Here is a 16293-nt window from a genome sequence, read left to right as displayed (position 1 = left end):
CGGTGTTAATGTTGGAAAGAAAAACAATGATGACACAAAGCGATTCAATTAACTTCTTTTATATATCATACATAAGACTGTCTTAATATAATACAAAGGGCATTGTCATAAACACAGCAAAGTCTTGACTAGATCTTACAATCTGTGGATACATGGACTTATCCTTTCCCCCATGCTGTTCAATTCTATAGTGCATGTTGCATGTACAAAAAAAGTGGGAAAAAAAAAAGTGAAACCAAAAAATGAAAAAAAAAAAAAAAAAAGAAAAAAGAAAAAAAAAAAAGCTAAATCCAAGTTAAATAAAAAGGATTTCAACTTCGGTTGGGTGTTCAGATATGTCGACAATTATCTGTGTTTGTGTATAACCCACAAACTCAACAGGCTTATTATGAAAGATGGAACCATTTTTTTTCAACCATGTGCTTCTCATATAACCAAAAGTAAGGTTTGTGATGTACATGCACTTACAATATACCCTGTGAAAATTATTAAGGTTTGAAGATCTAGCTTTCCCTGTTTGATTCAAACCCTACCTCATAGTGTTGTCCTGATGTAGTCAAGTACCTTTGCCAAAAGGCAAGGTTTTGCCACTAAGAAAACAGGAGTTCCTGCCCACTGAATGGTCACCAAATTGACAAACATAATCAACATACCAGCAGGAGCAAGGTAGTGAGTTCTATACTTCCTTTATTAAAAAAATATAAATATATACATAAATTCTATTTCAACTATTAAAAAGGGGCTGCATTTCATGACAACTGCTCTAAATAAGAGGTCAATCAGCATGATCTGAAATAGGCGCACACTTACGAGTCACTTCAGTCAAATTTTTTTCTTTTTTCAGTCTTTATTTTTGGAATGTTTAGTACCAGTATGAGTGCCAGTAATAAAAACCACTGACAAAAGATCTAAATGTCTCAAATTCAGCGGGGTATGAAAATAAAAATGAAATAAAATGATTGCAAATCTGCAATTAACCTTGACATCCAGATCAAACCCCAATCTTCAATATAGGTAGCTTTACATTTGTGTTCGTGGAAATACCGAGCATGACTGCTGAAAGGATGGTTTCTCTTAGAAAATGACAACAGCATGACCTGTGGCCCGCCCTTAATTGGCAAGGTGACAGTGGGCAGTTTTTTTTTTTTATACGTTTGTTTTTATTTTTCAAATTTCAAAAGTGGTAAAAATGAACAACAGAACAAAGAAAGCACTTTAAAATCCCTGATATAAAAAAAAAAAAATATTCTGGTTATTGACTGTTTTGAGGACATGCATGTCTGCCTAGGCAAAGCACTGTTATGGTGGGGCTGACAAGACACCTTTTTTTTCCCTTTGAATAGGACAACAATCATGGGGATTTGCCCTACCAAAATCAGAACTATACCATTCAACACAAACTGGTTTACCACAAATACCCTTACCCTGGCAAGACAATGACAAAGTCTTGCATCACGGCAGAAACTAGCTAAGTTGACCAAATGATGTATGAAAGGCAGCAACACCCTTTGAAATAGTATGATGGGGGGGGAAGGGGCAAAAAAAAAAAAAAAAAGAGAAAAAAAAAGAAAAGAAAAAGAAAAAAAAAAACGACAACACAGAAATAGATCGCATTAGTCTCCTTTTTTTTTTAAACCATCAGCCTCTATCTTGCTACTCTGTAGCCTGCAGAGTAACTACCAAGTTCTCTAACATACCAAAGTTTTTTTTTCTGTTTTTTTTTTTTTAAAGACTCCCAAAATAATCTACCAATTTAATATGGAAAAAAAAAAGTTTTGGTAAAACGTTGCAAACAAATCTGGCCAGAGTACACAATAGCCAACGGTCTCCAGTTTTGCTAAAAGTAAATATATTGCAGCTGTTTTGTGTTGACATTAAAATAAGATCTCGATAAACTTTGCGTCAAAGTGGTGAACTGCTACATTATTGGTTACAGACACCTATATGCTATAAAACAACTGCTTTGGTATAAAAACATATCCAAAGGGAAAATAAATTCTTGTAAAATTCACAGCATAATTTGAGGAGAAAAAAGGCAGTCACTTAACTCCTTTTTTTTGTTTTGTTTTCTTTTCTTTTTCTTCAGTTTCCATGTTTTGGATGGAGAGACTTGTGCAGGTGGTTCTGATGAGGGACTACATGCAAAAAGGGGGGGAAGGAAATAAAAAAAAAAAAAAAAAAAGGTAGACTCTGGAATAGAAAGTTCTTTCCATTGCAAAATCCTTAACCAGTGAATTTCAAGGAAGTAATGTTTAGGAGGTTGTTGTGTACAATAAGACCCTGTTATGTGGGGCCCCTGCTGAAGACGAAATCTTTGTCGAGAAAGGCCTCAGATTACCATTCTTATTTACCTTTTCTAAGTTGTTTTAAATTTCCTTAAAGAATTAAGGGCTGTCTAGAGAGAGAGACCGAGAGAGAGGAAGAGAAAGAGAGAGAAAAAAATAGAGAAAAGCCATCTTAATTCAAATGATAATGTCCAGCTCCATTTCCATTCCAAGTCCATGAGTCATAAGGCCAAAGGGTTATCTAGAACCAGCCGTTGACTGTCTTCCTTTAACCGGGCCGGATCCTTTCGTCTCCTGTGCCCCGTCGCTGCTCTTCGCCTGTGTCGGGCCCCCGCGCCCCCTGGGTTGCGTCTTGTTGGGGACAACAGGGCCTCTAGGCCTGAGGTGGTGGGGTGGGGTCTGGGTCTGGGGGTGGTGGTTGTTGTTGTTGGTGGTGGTGGTGGTGGGTGGGGGGGTGGTGGTAGTGGTGCTTCCCTCCTCCTTTTTGAATGTCGGCTGGTGTCAGTATCCGACCTCCCACTTCACTCCCCCAAGCGGGAATCCCTTCCTTTTGCCCCCCCACCAGGCCAGCACACGCATAGGGACTCCACTGCTATGTGCCCCCCTTTAACAGTCACACACACACACACACAGAAAGAAGGAAAAAAAAAAAGACCAACAAGAAATATCACCGCAAAAACACTTCCCCCTTGTTGTCAAGCTACAGGATTTACAAGCAGCTTTTATGTGAAATTTCACTTTAAAAAAAAAGAAAAAAAAAAAGGGCAAAATTAATTACTGACCGAGTGGAAGAGTAATATCAGGCGCTCCACAGTTTGAACCTAAAGAGGACGCCAGAGCATTTCTTCACCAACAAGCTAGCTGAGAGACAAGCTCTGACCTTTGCTCCTGAAATGCTCCTTCAAAACAAAGACATTTTTTTTGCCACATAATACCATATGGTGATTACTTTGTGGTTACATGAAACTGGTGAAATGGTAAGATGGATGTCTCAATCTCACTATGGTTATTCCGCAGTATTATTTTGTGCCTAATGATTGCAAAGGAAAAAAAAAAAAAACAAACCAAAAAAAAAAAAAAAAAAAAGAAAAAAAAAAGGAAAAAAAAAAGGATTAAAATTACATATATACTTTTTAACAAAGGGTTTGTTGTTGTTTTTTTCTCTGTAGTAGCGGTTCAGTGATATCTCCCTTCTGACGTGAGCAGCTTTTTGTTCTCAACACACCTTGTAGTAAAAAACACCACCTTTAAAAATGACGCACGGGGGGGAGAGGAGGAGGGAAAGGAAAGAAAAAAAATTTTAAAATAAAATAAACACACAGCCAAATTGTCAGTGCAGTCACGAACTGGCCATAGAACTCTGCTGCACACATACTCCAGTCATTGGAGACTCCTCCCGGTCCATGCCCTGCCTCATGCCCAGGTGGCCTTCCGCTAGGTAATGGCCAGGCCCCGTGTTCGTGCCCATGGAGAATGCAGGGTGCGCTGCCATTCCAGTCTCCTGCCGTGGGTTCGAGAAGGCACCTAGCCCCATGCTCAGCCCACCGTTCTGACCAAAGTCAAGGGCTCCGGCAGGCAAGTGGCGGAGCTGGTAGGCCTGGTTCCCATGGTTCCCAGTGGAAGAGGACGATGTCGAGGAAGAGGAGGCAGAGGAAGACAGGGAGGTCATGGACAGGTGGCCGTGCACCACCTCCATGGAGTCCTGCGTCGAAGAGCTGTGTGTCGGGGAGGTGTAGTGGCGCGGGCGCGGACGCGTCGCCATCATCTGCCCGTGGTGGTGGTGGAAGTGGGAGTGGGGGTGCAGGGCCTTCGGGTGCTGGGGGGGAACGTGGAAGGTGGTCTCCTGAACTGGGTGGGTTTCTCCAGTGACTGACTCGGGTCCGACGCCGCCTCCCCACACCAGTGGGGGTGGGTAAGGCTGTCTTGCCTGTGAGTGGCAGGTGAGAGAGAGGAGTCAGTATCACACAATCTAAAGAGAACAACCTCAATCCACCTGGTTACACCCACTCTGACATCCAATAATGTCCAGGGTTTCCCCCAGAAAACCTGCCAAGTCCAGTGGCAGGTCATCAGCAGCAAGCTGTATTTTTGTCAAAATTTTTTTTTTTTTTACAAGTTACAAAAATTTAGAGGTGCACAAGCAGAAACCATAATTTAAAAACAATACCATGCAGACACGGCACATTTGGTGCGTACCCCCTCACGGCCACTATGAACTTAGCCTGATCCATCTTTGGGACTATAGTGGCGACGGTGGTGTGAGTTTGCCCTGCAATCAGCAGGTTGCTGGTTCAATCGTCACTCCACTTCTATTTGGGCACTCCATGTCCTTGCATGGCAGCTTTGTGGGGTGGCAAGTAAAGCCTGGCAGCCCACCAGGCTCATAATACTTTGGGGGAAACCCTGAATGAGGTCGTGTTCTATATTGTCACCTTCCTAAAAACAATGGCCCAAATCACTTTTGGTAAAAAATGTCTTTAATGTTAGGAAGGTAATAATATTCTTCTATTCATTAAATTCAATTATTCTTCTTTTTCCATGTCTTTGAGTGTCTTAATAAAGCACTTTATCATTCTGATGTCATTTCATTTCTCCTAGTGTAAAGTAAGGAAATACTCCAAATTCCTAAACTATAATTGTTTTATTTGATCTGGGATCCTAATTTGTCACATTAGAGTCAACCGGTCCAAACTGGAATCAGACACAAAAGAACAGAAAAGCGCTTGTATTAAAAAGTTTGAAGGTATTCATATCCAACTGAAATGAAGTATATTTGTGTCTTTGGCGTTTTCTGCCACAATTCAATAAAATACTTCACTACAAAAGAAAATAAATTTATATGACATGGTTTAATTTACATTGGCTTGTTTCAATAATTGAGAAATAGAAGTAGAAAGTGACAAAATGGAAATGTGTAGGTATAAAATTGGCCACATAAGAAATGACCTGGAGACTTTTTTAAAAAATTATTTTATGCATTACAATGTTTCACCCTTATTAGATGACCATCTTTGCATTACGATGTCAATGAAACAGAAATTAGTTTTTCCAGTTAACAAATTTGTTGCGTTAAAATAATTACATTTTAAAAACTGCAAAACGTTTTTAGAATCATTTAAACCTTTATGAAGGAGCACATGGTGGGTATTTTTGACATGGTAATCTTTTTTTTTTCATTGGAACTGTCAACTGTAGTAAATAACCTAAAAAAAAGATAAAACCAAAGTAATCCAACATGTGAGATTTATGCTACACTCTCAACAGAGCCCAAATGATTCCTTTAAGATGTTAAACTGGAAAAAGCTTTTTTAAGCAAATGTTAAAATCTTTTGAATGAACTAAAACAATATTATAACATTTTACAATATGGCACATATTATGCCAATATTAAAACTTCTAATTCCAATATAGCAACATTAGAAAACTTCATTTGAAAGAAGAACAAACATCTTTCCGACTGACTTACTGACCTGTGGACAAAGGCTGTCACCATCCATGGCAGGCATGGTCGTGCCAAAGTGTCCTCCACTGTGCAAGTGGTGATGGGTAGGGTCTGATCTCGCTCTGCCACTGGTACTAGTTCCAGACGATCCTCCTGAGTGTAAACAACAAGTGTCACAAGCACATCTTCACCAGCCTCAACAATGTTGTCTGGCTATAACTTTAAAATAATGGATAAAGAAAACAGCAAGTAGCTAGAAGTGCCATGCTGCAAACCTTAAATATGATTACTAAATTATCCTGAAACCAAACTATCACAATCAGAGATGCACCAGTCAATTGGTATTGGACAATACTTCATTGATTTGTAACACTTATTGTATGAACTGTTATATTTTTGGCTGCCTAACTTATACCTAAATTTCTCCTTTATGGGATGATAAAGGCCATTTCTATTCTGATCTGGTCAATGATTGGTAAGTCTAATAACAAAAAAAGGAACTTCTTGCCATCTTCAGAGTATTTTGAATTGTTCAAAACATCCAAAAGTGTTTAGATTAATACTTAAATTAGGATGATCTTGCAATTTATTTATCTTGAGTAGAGAAAGAAGCTACCACTTCAACCAAATCTCATTCTAAGAAACAACTCTGAAGAATCTTGAGTGAATATGAATTACAACAGCATTTAATTTCCCTATTGGATCAATAAAGTATTTCTGAATTCTTTTTTGTACTACTTAAAAAAACAAAAAAGGAAAAGACAAAATTAAAAAAACAGGAGTTAAGTAGTCAAATATCAAAGAAAAGCAAAAACTGGTAAAAAGCCAGAAAAGACAATGATTGGCGCATCTCTAATCGGGGCGTGTCCCTGCTTCCGGTGACCTCTACCTGAACTTGAGGAGGTGCTGGAGGTGGTTCCCGAAGACTGGGACTGCTCTAACGCGGGGCTCGTAGACACGCTACTGCTCGTATTGGTCCCCTCGTCCGCAGTCTTCTTGAAGAAGCTGTGCTGCAGGGCGTAGTAGGGCTGGATGCGACTCTTGGGGTCGTAGTCCAACATCCGAAGAATCAGGTCCTTGAACTTCAAGTAGTCAGCAACAGCGTGGCCGGACTCCCCCGCCCGCCGGCCACCTGGACCCCCTGTTTCCACACCGAGGATGGAGTGGAGCTTCCGCGAAGCTGGAGGTTTATACTGCAGAGAAATGAAAAAAATTAAATAAAAACGACAAAAATTTAAAACGCAAATATTTTTAAAATAGTTTTCAGTTCATAAGAAGAAAGTTGGCTTCACCCTTTTGCCATCTTTGGTCTTCTTAACACTCCATGTACCATCTGAAAGCTTCTCAAAGAACTTCCTGGCTTTGGGGGCTAGGTCCATTATGTGATTAGGTGGGATGCCAAGAACCTCGACTATTTTGTTCATCTGGTCAACCTGGTGGGAAAAAAAAGATTAATTGATCATGCTATACATCATAAATCCTGAGGCAGAACATATCTAGTAATCTTTTACCTCATTGGCTCCACTAAAGAGAGGTTCTCCAGTATGCATCTCTACCAAGATGCAACCCAAGGACCACATGTCGATGGCCAAGTCGTAGGGCATTCCCAGCAGCACCTCTGGGGAACGGTAGAAGCGACTCTGGATATATTGGTAAATCTACACAGAAATGGAGAAGAAGAAAACAAAATAAACAAACGAGAAGCTTTATCGCTCATCTTAGTCACCGATAAAGACAACTCGCGGCTTCGTACCCTTTGTCCCAGTTGGCATGAGCTGCCAAAGTCCACTATTTTGATGGCGCTCCTCTTGGGGTTGCAGAGGAGAATGTTCTCCGGCTTCAGGTCACAGTGGATGATGCTGAGCTCAGGCGTGGCCAGGAAGAGTAGTGCCGTGCATAGCTGCTGGGCAAACTTCCGGGTGAGGTTGAGCGAGACGCCGCGGAAGTTGGTGTTTCGGAGCAGGTCGTAGAGGTTGTACGAAAGCATCTCGAACACGAGGCAGAGGTGGTTCCGAAACATGAAGTGTCGCTTTAGGTGAACTGCGGCGAAGCAAGTTGGAATTTTATTTGATTTTTGTTTTAGTAAAAGCAAAAGAAAGCCGCGTTTTTGTCAGACTGGGAGTACGTACCGATGTAGTATTTCATCTCCGTGTCATGTTTGTTCATCAGCTCCAGGAGGCGCACTTCTATTTGGGCTTGGTTGAGGAAAGCCTTCTTGTTCTTGATGATCTTAATGGCGACCCATTCTTGCTCTACTCGGTCGTACGCTTTTACAACCTGAGGGAGAAATGTTTTACAAAATCTTTACACTGGGCAAAAATAACCTTTTTTAAATAAGTATTTTTAATCACAATCACTTTTAAACTCACCTGTCCGAATGACCCTTTTCCTATCAAGGAATCAATCTCATAACGGTCCATCCACTTCTCCCCATTCTTGACGATGTAGTCGTAGTTATCATCGTCATAGCCATCATTAAAGACTTTCCTCTCCTTTTTGTGACTGGAGTCTTCACCCTGACCCTGTTGGTGCCGTCTCTTCTTTTTTGCATAATACACCTGCGAATTCACAGATGAACCCACATAAAAATCACACACAGAGCAAATATGACAACTGACTACGATTTAGCTTTTAAAAGTTTATTTACAACATTGTTTAATCTGGCATTTTGCTTTATTAGTCTATTTTAGGCTTGCAAATTACATTTAGAAATTCTGTAGGCTTGCATGACCAGGTCAAATTGTTTACACGTTTAGATGGTAAAATCTAACAGAACTGGATGGAGTGAAACAAAAATAAACATACTAACCTCATTGATGTGTTTGTATGTTTTGATAAGGTCAATGGAGAGCTTCCTCAGGGGAGCTGAAGTTGGGTCACGAAAGCACTGGGGCATGTGCCTCTGGAGTGTCAAAAGTAAAAAAAAAAAAAAATTATAAAAAACACAACCCATTAAAATATACATAAAAAAAAGATAACATCACAATTATTAACTTTACATATCATTGAATTTTAAAATGAGTAATTCAGCACAACATGATTAAATTGAAGGGGACATCATTTGACAAGCTGCTACTTTTGCCTAGTGACAGAGGGGAAAAAGAGGGAAGCAGTGTTGCACGTTACAGTAAGTATGACGGTTCTAGGTGTTTTAAATCCAAGGGGTGCAGCAGGATGGGGTTAGGATACCTGATTGGCAGTGAGCTGTGGTGTCTGGTCGCTGTACGGTAAGACCGTAACAGATTGGTCAGTGCTTGGCTGGTGGCGGTCACTGTACTGCTGGTGCGTATGGGGCATTGGAGCAGCCATCTGAAGACCAGCAGTGTGTAAAGAAAAAGAGGGCGCAAGCCGGACGGACGAAGGTTTGCATGCTTAAGTCTCTCCTCCTGGGAGAAATTAACACTGTTAGAAGTTGCATTGATTCACACATAGAATTTATTAAAAATACAAGCAATTAAAAAAATATTCATTTACATAGGAATCAATTGCACATTATTTATGTAGCATCAGATTTTTTTTTTGTCTACAAATAAAACAGATAAAAGATTCTATCTTACTGTATGGGCACAATATAAACAAAACCTTTATTTGGCTGAATGGAGCGAATATGAACAAAAATTTTAATTTATAAATGTATCTTTATGTATAAAAGACATTTACAAAATGCAGTAAAGTGTAACATTTACACATTGTTAAATTTATAAAGCCCAGACATAAGAAATACACATTAAAAGACGTGAAGAATAACAAAAAAAAATCAGTAAATTGTTAAGATAATTGTCAGTTTAATAAATAGCAATGATTTATTAAACATGTTTTAAAAAAAAAGAAAAAAAGCATTCCAGTATAAGACAAATGTAAAATACAACAGCAATAAATCAACCTTTGTGAGGAAAAGGGAGAAAAACAGCAGGTTTAGCAGTGAGAAGGGGTGAAAACACAGCATCTCCACACTGTACAGTGAATCATCCTTCATTTTAAGCCAGAAGGAATCAAAAAATTATTAAATAGCATGTTCAGCTATCAGCATCTCTCTCCAGACAACACAATTCACCAGTGCTACACAGTAACCACTATTCAGAATCCCAGCAACAGCACCTAATTAGCATAGCCTATCACCACAGAGATACAGCGTGATTTGGCAAGCCCATCAATGCACAGACCAATCACAACGCAGTATGCAAATAGCCTACTTTTGTTGCCAGGGCAGAGCTGCTCCCATTTTCCAATGAGAAAACAAGAAATAAACAAGAAATAAAATTGAACTTTGGCACACTTAGACGTTGCTTTCAACACAAGAGCCTGACAGCAAAATAGCTGCACAGCCCAAAACCTGCACTCCGTCTAAGAGCGTTAGAAACCTGACCCAGCTATGGAAAAGCATAAAAAATGAAAAAAAAAAAAAAAAAAAAATCCACACATCCACTAGCAGAAAGAAGAGGAACTGTAAGATGATAGACCACAGATCAGCAACGCATCTGAGAACTAGCACATACCCCTTTCCTATCCATTGTATTGTCATATTTACATTTACAAACTAGAAAATAGATATATGTTAGCTCTTAAAAATTTACTAGATAAACAAAGCAGTTTAAGAAAAATAAAAACAGGGATATTTTTTCAGGACGTCATCTTCAATTATTATTCTGCTTTTTAAAAATAAGTTAACCCCTTCGAGCACTGTTCTTTTAACTCATATATATATATATATATATATATAAATTTTGATTTAAAATTGTACTAAAATGTTGGATCAGATGCCGAATTTAAAGCAGCCGCACAAGGGGAGAAGGAAGAAATGAAATGTAACCTATGCCCCCACCAATGGGTTTAAGTTTTACCATACGTCAGCTAACCTGGGTGCATCTTCTGTAAAATTTCATATCATCCTGGGAGGAGAGTCCAGCAGCAAACCACAACCCACTATAAAGGATAAAAACACAAATATTACAAATCTTTACTGCTCATGTTTCATCTAATTGCGCTGAAACTAGAACTTTAGCTGGGGAAAAGGTGAGAAACGGACAGACGAAGAGGACACCCCGAAAACTTTTTAAAGTGCGTTGGGTGCGCCAGGATTCTGTGGGAGTTCGACTACTAAAGATGCAATTCCTTATTTTTTTTAAAAATATATATATATAATTGAAAAAGTGAGTTTCATGTGGTTCAAAGAGAAATATATGTAATTAATGATCATTTTAAAAAAGGGCATGAAGCTGTTGTAAAATAGATAAATAAATGCTGAAGAATAAATTAGCTTGGAGAAGCTCAGAGCCCTGAACAGTGGAATAGAAATTATTACTGCTGAGGGCCTAAAAGAAGGTTGGTCTCCTCTCAGTTCATATGCTATTTAAAATCTGCTATTTATGACATGAAATCATCTTAAAATAGGCAGTTGTTAGCCATAACCCCGGTGGAGCAGCTATATTTACAATATAGGTCTTTGCAAATTTACCAAAAACTGAAATATATAAACTTTGTTTATATTTTATTTTATAAACACATCAGCTAGCATTAAACTAAGACAACTATGGGTTTCATTTTATAAAAAAAAAAAAAATTATAACAAAAGTCCAGGTTAGAGAATTGAAACAGTAATGGCAAAGAAAAACCTTTTTTGTAAGCACACTTGTAGCTGTTTTTTTTTTTTTTTTTAGTTTCTTCTAAACGTCTGCTAGATCCTTAATGTTCAGTACCAACGTATGAACAGTTCCTTTCCTGGCTCTAGTCATTACGGCATCCGCGGGCCTATTTATGTGTAAATATAACGATGGTTAGCTCGATATTAGAAGCCATAAAGAGATGGATAGAGATCCCAGCAACGAGCCTGTGTGTCATCTTCTCACGCCCAACCGATAGATCCATTCCAAAGCTGAATCAAACAGAACTCATCCTAACAATTAAAAAAAGGGGAAAAAAGGAAAAGAAAGCCCCAATGTAAATAGACGCATCCCAAATGGCTCTATACTTACAGTAGATTGGGTAGATCTCGTCATGGTTAGAATTTAGGATGCATATTCAGAGTTAATTTCCCCACCTCTCTTGCTACATATCGTTCGTGGGAGACTCGAAATCCTCAAATAGATGACAAACGGATTCGGGCTCACGTTACCGTTAGCAGACCAACTAGCTAACGTTGTCGTCGTTACCCTGAAAACTGCGGGACAGACGAGCATATCTGCTCACCAACCCGACGTTAGCTGGTGACGCTGTGTTCAAGCCAGCGGGCTGTGGGGCCCGTTCAGCTGGTTCGTCAACAAGTCAACGCTGACCATTAGCCGGGTTAGCTCAATTAGAACGGTTAAACCCGAAACATACCCCCCGATATAACCAAAGTTAAGCACTGACAGCAGATCAAATCGTGTGAGGTAAGCTAACAGAGCTTCAATCATACAATGACAAGGTCTAATATCGCAGGGCTAGCAGTAACTGTGCCAGCATGACACTCCGTCCAAACTCAGACATATAACTCACAGTCAGCTGGGATGCTCCTCCCGTCCGACATTACAAGCCATCCCTTGACCTACTGACTGAAAACAAACGTTAAGCAGAACCGGATTCGCGAATTGTTAGCTAGCCGCCACACCAAAAAAGCTACCATTTTCAACTTCACTACCGCGTCCATCATTGTTAACCATTCACACAGCACACATCAGAGAAAAGGCAATATACATGAACGATAAATACGCAACAGGACAGCTTGGAATTGCTCACCTCTGATGGCACGATCTTCATTTAAAGTCCAATAAACTGTATGATGAGGAAACTTATCCAGTTCGAGATTCTCCCCTCCCTGTACGGGTTAGCGAGTAAATCCAATCCCCCGTCCTCTGGCCGGCAAAAAAACTCTTAAAAAAACTCGTCAGTCATATCCTGTGAGCGCTTCATGTCCAAGGCTTTGATGACCAACATCCACAATCGAAGCAAATTTATCAAATGTTTTTATCAGCTGATGACAAGCAACATGCTAACTAGCGCTAGCTGACAAAATGAACGCAGCTAACGTTAGCCGCTTGCCCTGACTACTAGCCTGAAGCTAACGACTGTAGCTGCCGCTAAATAAACGTTACGCCAAATTCTGATTTAACGCCGTCTTTGCAGATAATGCGTCGGTCTCTTCGACGGGCGCGACAACGCGGTTACATCCAGAGCATCCTAGTCACCAAACAGAAGCAGCGTCCTCTTATAATTTTTGGTCAGGAATTTTGTGTCAATTTTCACAAAATGGCGCGCGGTCCAAACCTGCGCAGTGAACCGGCCCGGTGGACCAGAGACACGGACAACTGAGTTAGAGCGGCGCCGCCTAATTATTCCCAACTCTGTTAAAACGTCGGCCTCTCGATCTTCTTAATCCGTTTCAGTAGACGCGTTTCGAAATCCGAAAACTTGAAACATATATCCACTGACAGCATTATTCCGGCGGGAAGAGAGAACATTTGAAAAAGACTGAGCTGGGGGGGGGGAAAAAGCCTCCTGACAAAATGGCGATGCTCTAGCTTGTTGCCATGGCAACTGTCAATCAAAAAAAAAAAAGAGGACCCGGATGTACCAATGACGAATAAATTCTGAGCTGGCCAGCGTTACATCGCTCACACACACAAACTGAGGGAGACTCTACAAATAATAGAAATTAAGTAATAATGATAATAATACTGTTGTGGGATATATTCTACTGTTCTTTTTATTGAAAATGTTAAATAAAAATAAAATGTGGTGATAAGTGAAGTGAGATGGGACTTTCTAGGTCCATATAATTATAATCATGCATGAAAATCAGTTGAATAAAAAAAAAAACTTAATACATGAAGGCAATTTATTAAAGTGAGAATTGTATATATACATAAAAATGAATAATTGCTTTCATTCATTTTTATTTTCGTTAATTTTTTCTTCAAATTTGTGATGTTTAAAAAAAGAATAAGTGTATGTACAATGGTGTGAAAAAGTCTTTGACCCCTTCCTAATTTCCTTATTTTTCGCATGTTTGTCACATCTCAGTGTTTCAGAACAATAGAACCTATTAAATATTAGTCAAAGACAACACCGGCAAACACAAAATGCAGTTTTTAAATGAAGATGTTTGTCATTAAGGAAGAAAAAGAAATCTAAATCTATGGCCTTGTATGAAAAAGTGACTGCCACCTAAAACTCATAACTGACTGGGCCACCTTTAGCAGTAACAAATTTAATTCAAATTTAAATTCAAATTCATAAAAATACTTTATTAAATGTTGCTTTAACTTATTTCAAGGTTCTTCAACAACTGCAATAAAATGTTTGTGATAACTTGCAAAGCAGTAGAGGAATTTTTGCCCACTTTGCAGAATTGTGAAATTCAATCACATCGGAGGGTTTTCGGGCGTGAATTGCATTTCTAATGGCTACTAGGCCAGTCCAAAATCTGTATTTTATATTTCTCCAGTCATTCAGAGATGGACTTCCTGGTGTGTTTTGGATCATTGTCCTGCTGCAAAACCCATGTTGATTTCAGCTTGAGGTCACGAACAGATGGCCCGACATTCTCCTTCAGGATTTTTTTGGTAGACACCAGAATCCATGGATCCATTTATCACAGCAAGTCTTCCGGGTCCTAAAGCAGCAAAACATCCCCAGACTGTCACTTTTACTGTGAGTACGATGTAGCTTTTTCTGAAATAAGTTGTTACTTCTACCCCGGAGCTAGTAGGACACACCCCTTCCAAAAGAGCTCAGTTTTAGTCTTATCAGTCTACGGAATGCTTTCCCAAAAAGTCTTGGGAATCATCAAGATGTGTTCTGGAAAAAATAAGACACATTTTACTGTTGTTTTTGCTCAGCAGCTGTTTTCATCTTGCAACCATTTTTCTCCCGTCTATACGGTCAAAGAATGGACAGTACTCATAACTGAGGTTATGAGTACTGTAAGTGAGGCCTGCAGTTCTTTGGAGTCATTGTTGCTACACTCTTGGTATATACCAACTATATATATATAGTTTAAAATTAAGATTAAAGGAAAGTATTTTATTATATGAACAGAAGCGAAACAAGTCCCATGCCAGGGCCATGCAATTACGATACGACACAAAACCAAAAAAATAACAAAAAAAAGAAAATCTCAACATCAAAGTCTAGATCAGTGGTTCTTAACCTTTTTTGAGGTACCGAACCCACCAGTTTCATATGCACATTCACTGAACCCTTCTGTAGTGATAAATAAAATATGATTTTTTTCCCCCCAAAATTCAATACATAGGGGTGACCCAACTAGACTCTAGTTGGGTCACCCCATGATCATTAAGTCTTCTTAAAAGGTAGAGTCTCTGAGAACGGATCTTCAAAATATAGTCAGTGTTTTCAGCAAAGTTGAGCTGACTGTCCAGGAACAACCCAAGGTATTTAAAATTTGCCACAGTTTCAACAGGTTGGCCATCGAGAGAAACTTTAATAAACACTTTAATATATTTTAGCTCAAGTAGAAACCAAAATTTATCATTCAAAAAATGGACTCAAGTCAGAGTAAAAGCAAGAACAGGACGCATCAGCTGATCTGGAAGGTAAGTTCCACCTGTGGGAGCAGTACCAGCCAGGGATCAGTAGGTGGCAGAGGTGAGTAACGCTCCTCAAGCTGAACTCTATCCTCAGCAACACCTCCGCGTCCAGTTCAAGCTCTGAACATTTTTCCAAAGAACCTGATTCGCTCCAAGATGCAGAACAAAACACTAGTCGCTAATTTATGCTAGCAGCATTTAGTTTCTATAAGCAGTGATGACCTGACCTGGATATTAGTGATGGGCAGATGAAGCCTCATGAAGCAATGAACCTTTCCAGCCCTTTGCTTTGCAAAAAGGTTCATTACTCGATGCTTCATGGCTCACTAGTGACATCTGCTGGTGAAACTGTAACAGCCTTGTCACTCAGTTGGATCATACTTCTAAAAACACAAAGTTTTAATCAAACTCATATTTAGTAGCAGAAGAATCAATGAAACCATATTTAATTGTCATATGTTTTAATTATTAAAATGATTTGCAGCCAATCTAATCCTGGTATATGTTGAACGTCAGTGGTTGTGTTGGGTTTTCTTTTATGTCAGACTGATTTGACAATAAAGACATTTGATGTTTTAGTGTTTTGGGAGTGCAGTGCCTGTTGGAGCATTCACTTTTTCTTGAATTTATAATTGGCTCTGATCCCTTATATTTGGCTACATGTTGAATTTTAGTTCTGCAACACCATTAAATCTGTTTCTGCTGTGCAAGGCTGATATATCTTTGCTAATCAAACTACAAATAATAGTGGAACTTTGCAGAAGGTGAGAAATTGGGAGGTGGAGGGGTTAATTATTGTTATCTAAGAAGAATTTTATTGTGAGCGATCATCTCAAAGTATTCCCAGATGTCAGAGATTTTCCTCTCACTGGCTCCATTTCAGACAATTAATCAAGTTTACTTCTGTATCACATTTCAGCAACAATGCAGTTCATAAAATCTCAAAAATATAAAGTCATAAAAAAACATAATCTACAATTGAGAAAACCAGTAACAGACATTACATTTTGATGAGTGCCATCATCAATACACATCGGAC

At 39.1% G+C, this 16293-nt stretch overlaps 1 protein-coding gene across 5 annotated transcripts; it reads right to left on the bottom strand.

Annotated features, from left to right (window-relative positions):
- Window positions 1-43: 43 nt before the first annotated feature.
- dyrk1ab (dual-specificity tyrosine-(Y)-phosphorylation regulated kinase 1A, b) lies at window positions 44-13455 on the bottom strand. Of its 5 annotated transcripts, none has more exons than XM_081614369.1 (12): window positions 12442-13451; window positions 10584-10650; window positions 8917-9113; window positions 8537-8629; window positions 8097-8285; window positions 7857-8004; window positions 7481-7767; window positions 7239-7385; window positions 7020-7160; window positions 6617-6920; window positions 5756-5880; window positions 44-4212 (listed from the first exon to the last, which is right to left on the bottom strand). In XM_081614369.1, exons 3-12 carry the CDS (start codon window positions 9034-9036, stop codon window positions 3625-3627), a joined length of 2142 nt encoding a protein of 713 aa, XP_081470495.1. In that variant the 5' UTR covers window positions 9037-9113; window positions 10584-10650; window positions 12442-13451; the 3' UTR covers window positions 44-3624. The 5 variants fall into 5 exon arrangements, with proteins under 5 accessions (XP_081470495.1, XP_017163643.1, XP_017163642.1 ...); XM_017308154.2 differs by lacking the exon at window positions 12442-13451 and adding an exon at window positions 11700-12435; XM_017308153.2 differs by lacking the exon at window positions 10584-10650.
- Window positions 13456-16293: the final 2838 nt, after the last annotated feature.

Source organism: Poecilia reticulata, chromosome 13 (genome assembly GCF_904066995.2).
Source record: "Poecilia reticulata chromosome 13, P_reticulata-male-v2, whole genome shotgun sequence".
Lineage (NCBI taxonomy): Eukaryota > Metazoa > Chordata > Actinopteri > Cyprinodontiformes > Poeciliidae > Poecilia > Poecilia reticulata.
The sequence above is the reverse complement of the archived record's forward strand: the minus strand, read 5'-3'. Positions and strand labels throughout refer to the sequence as shown.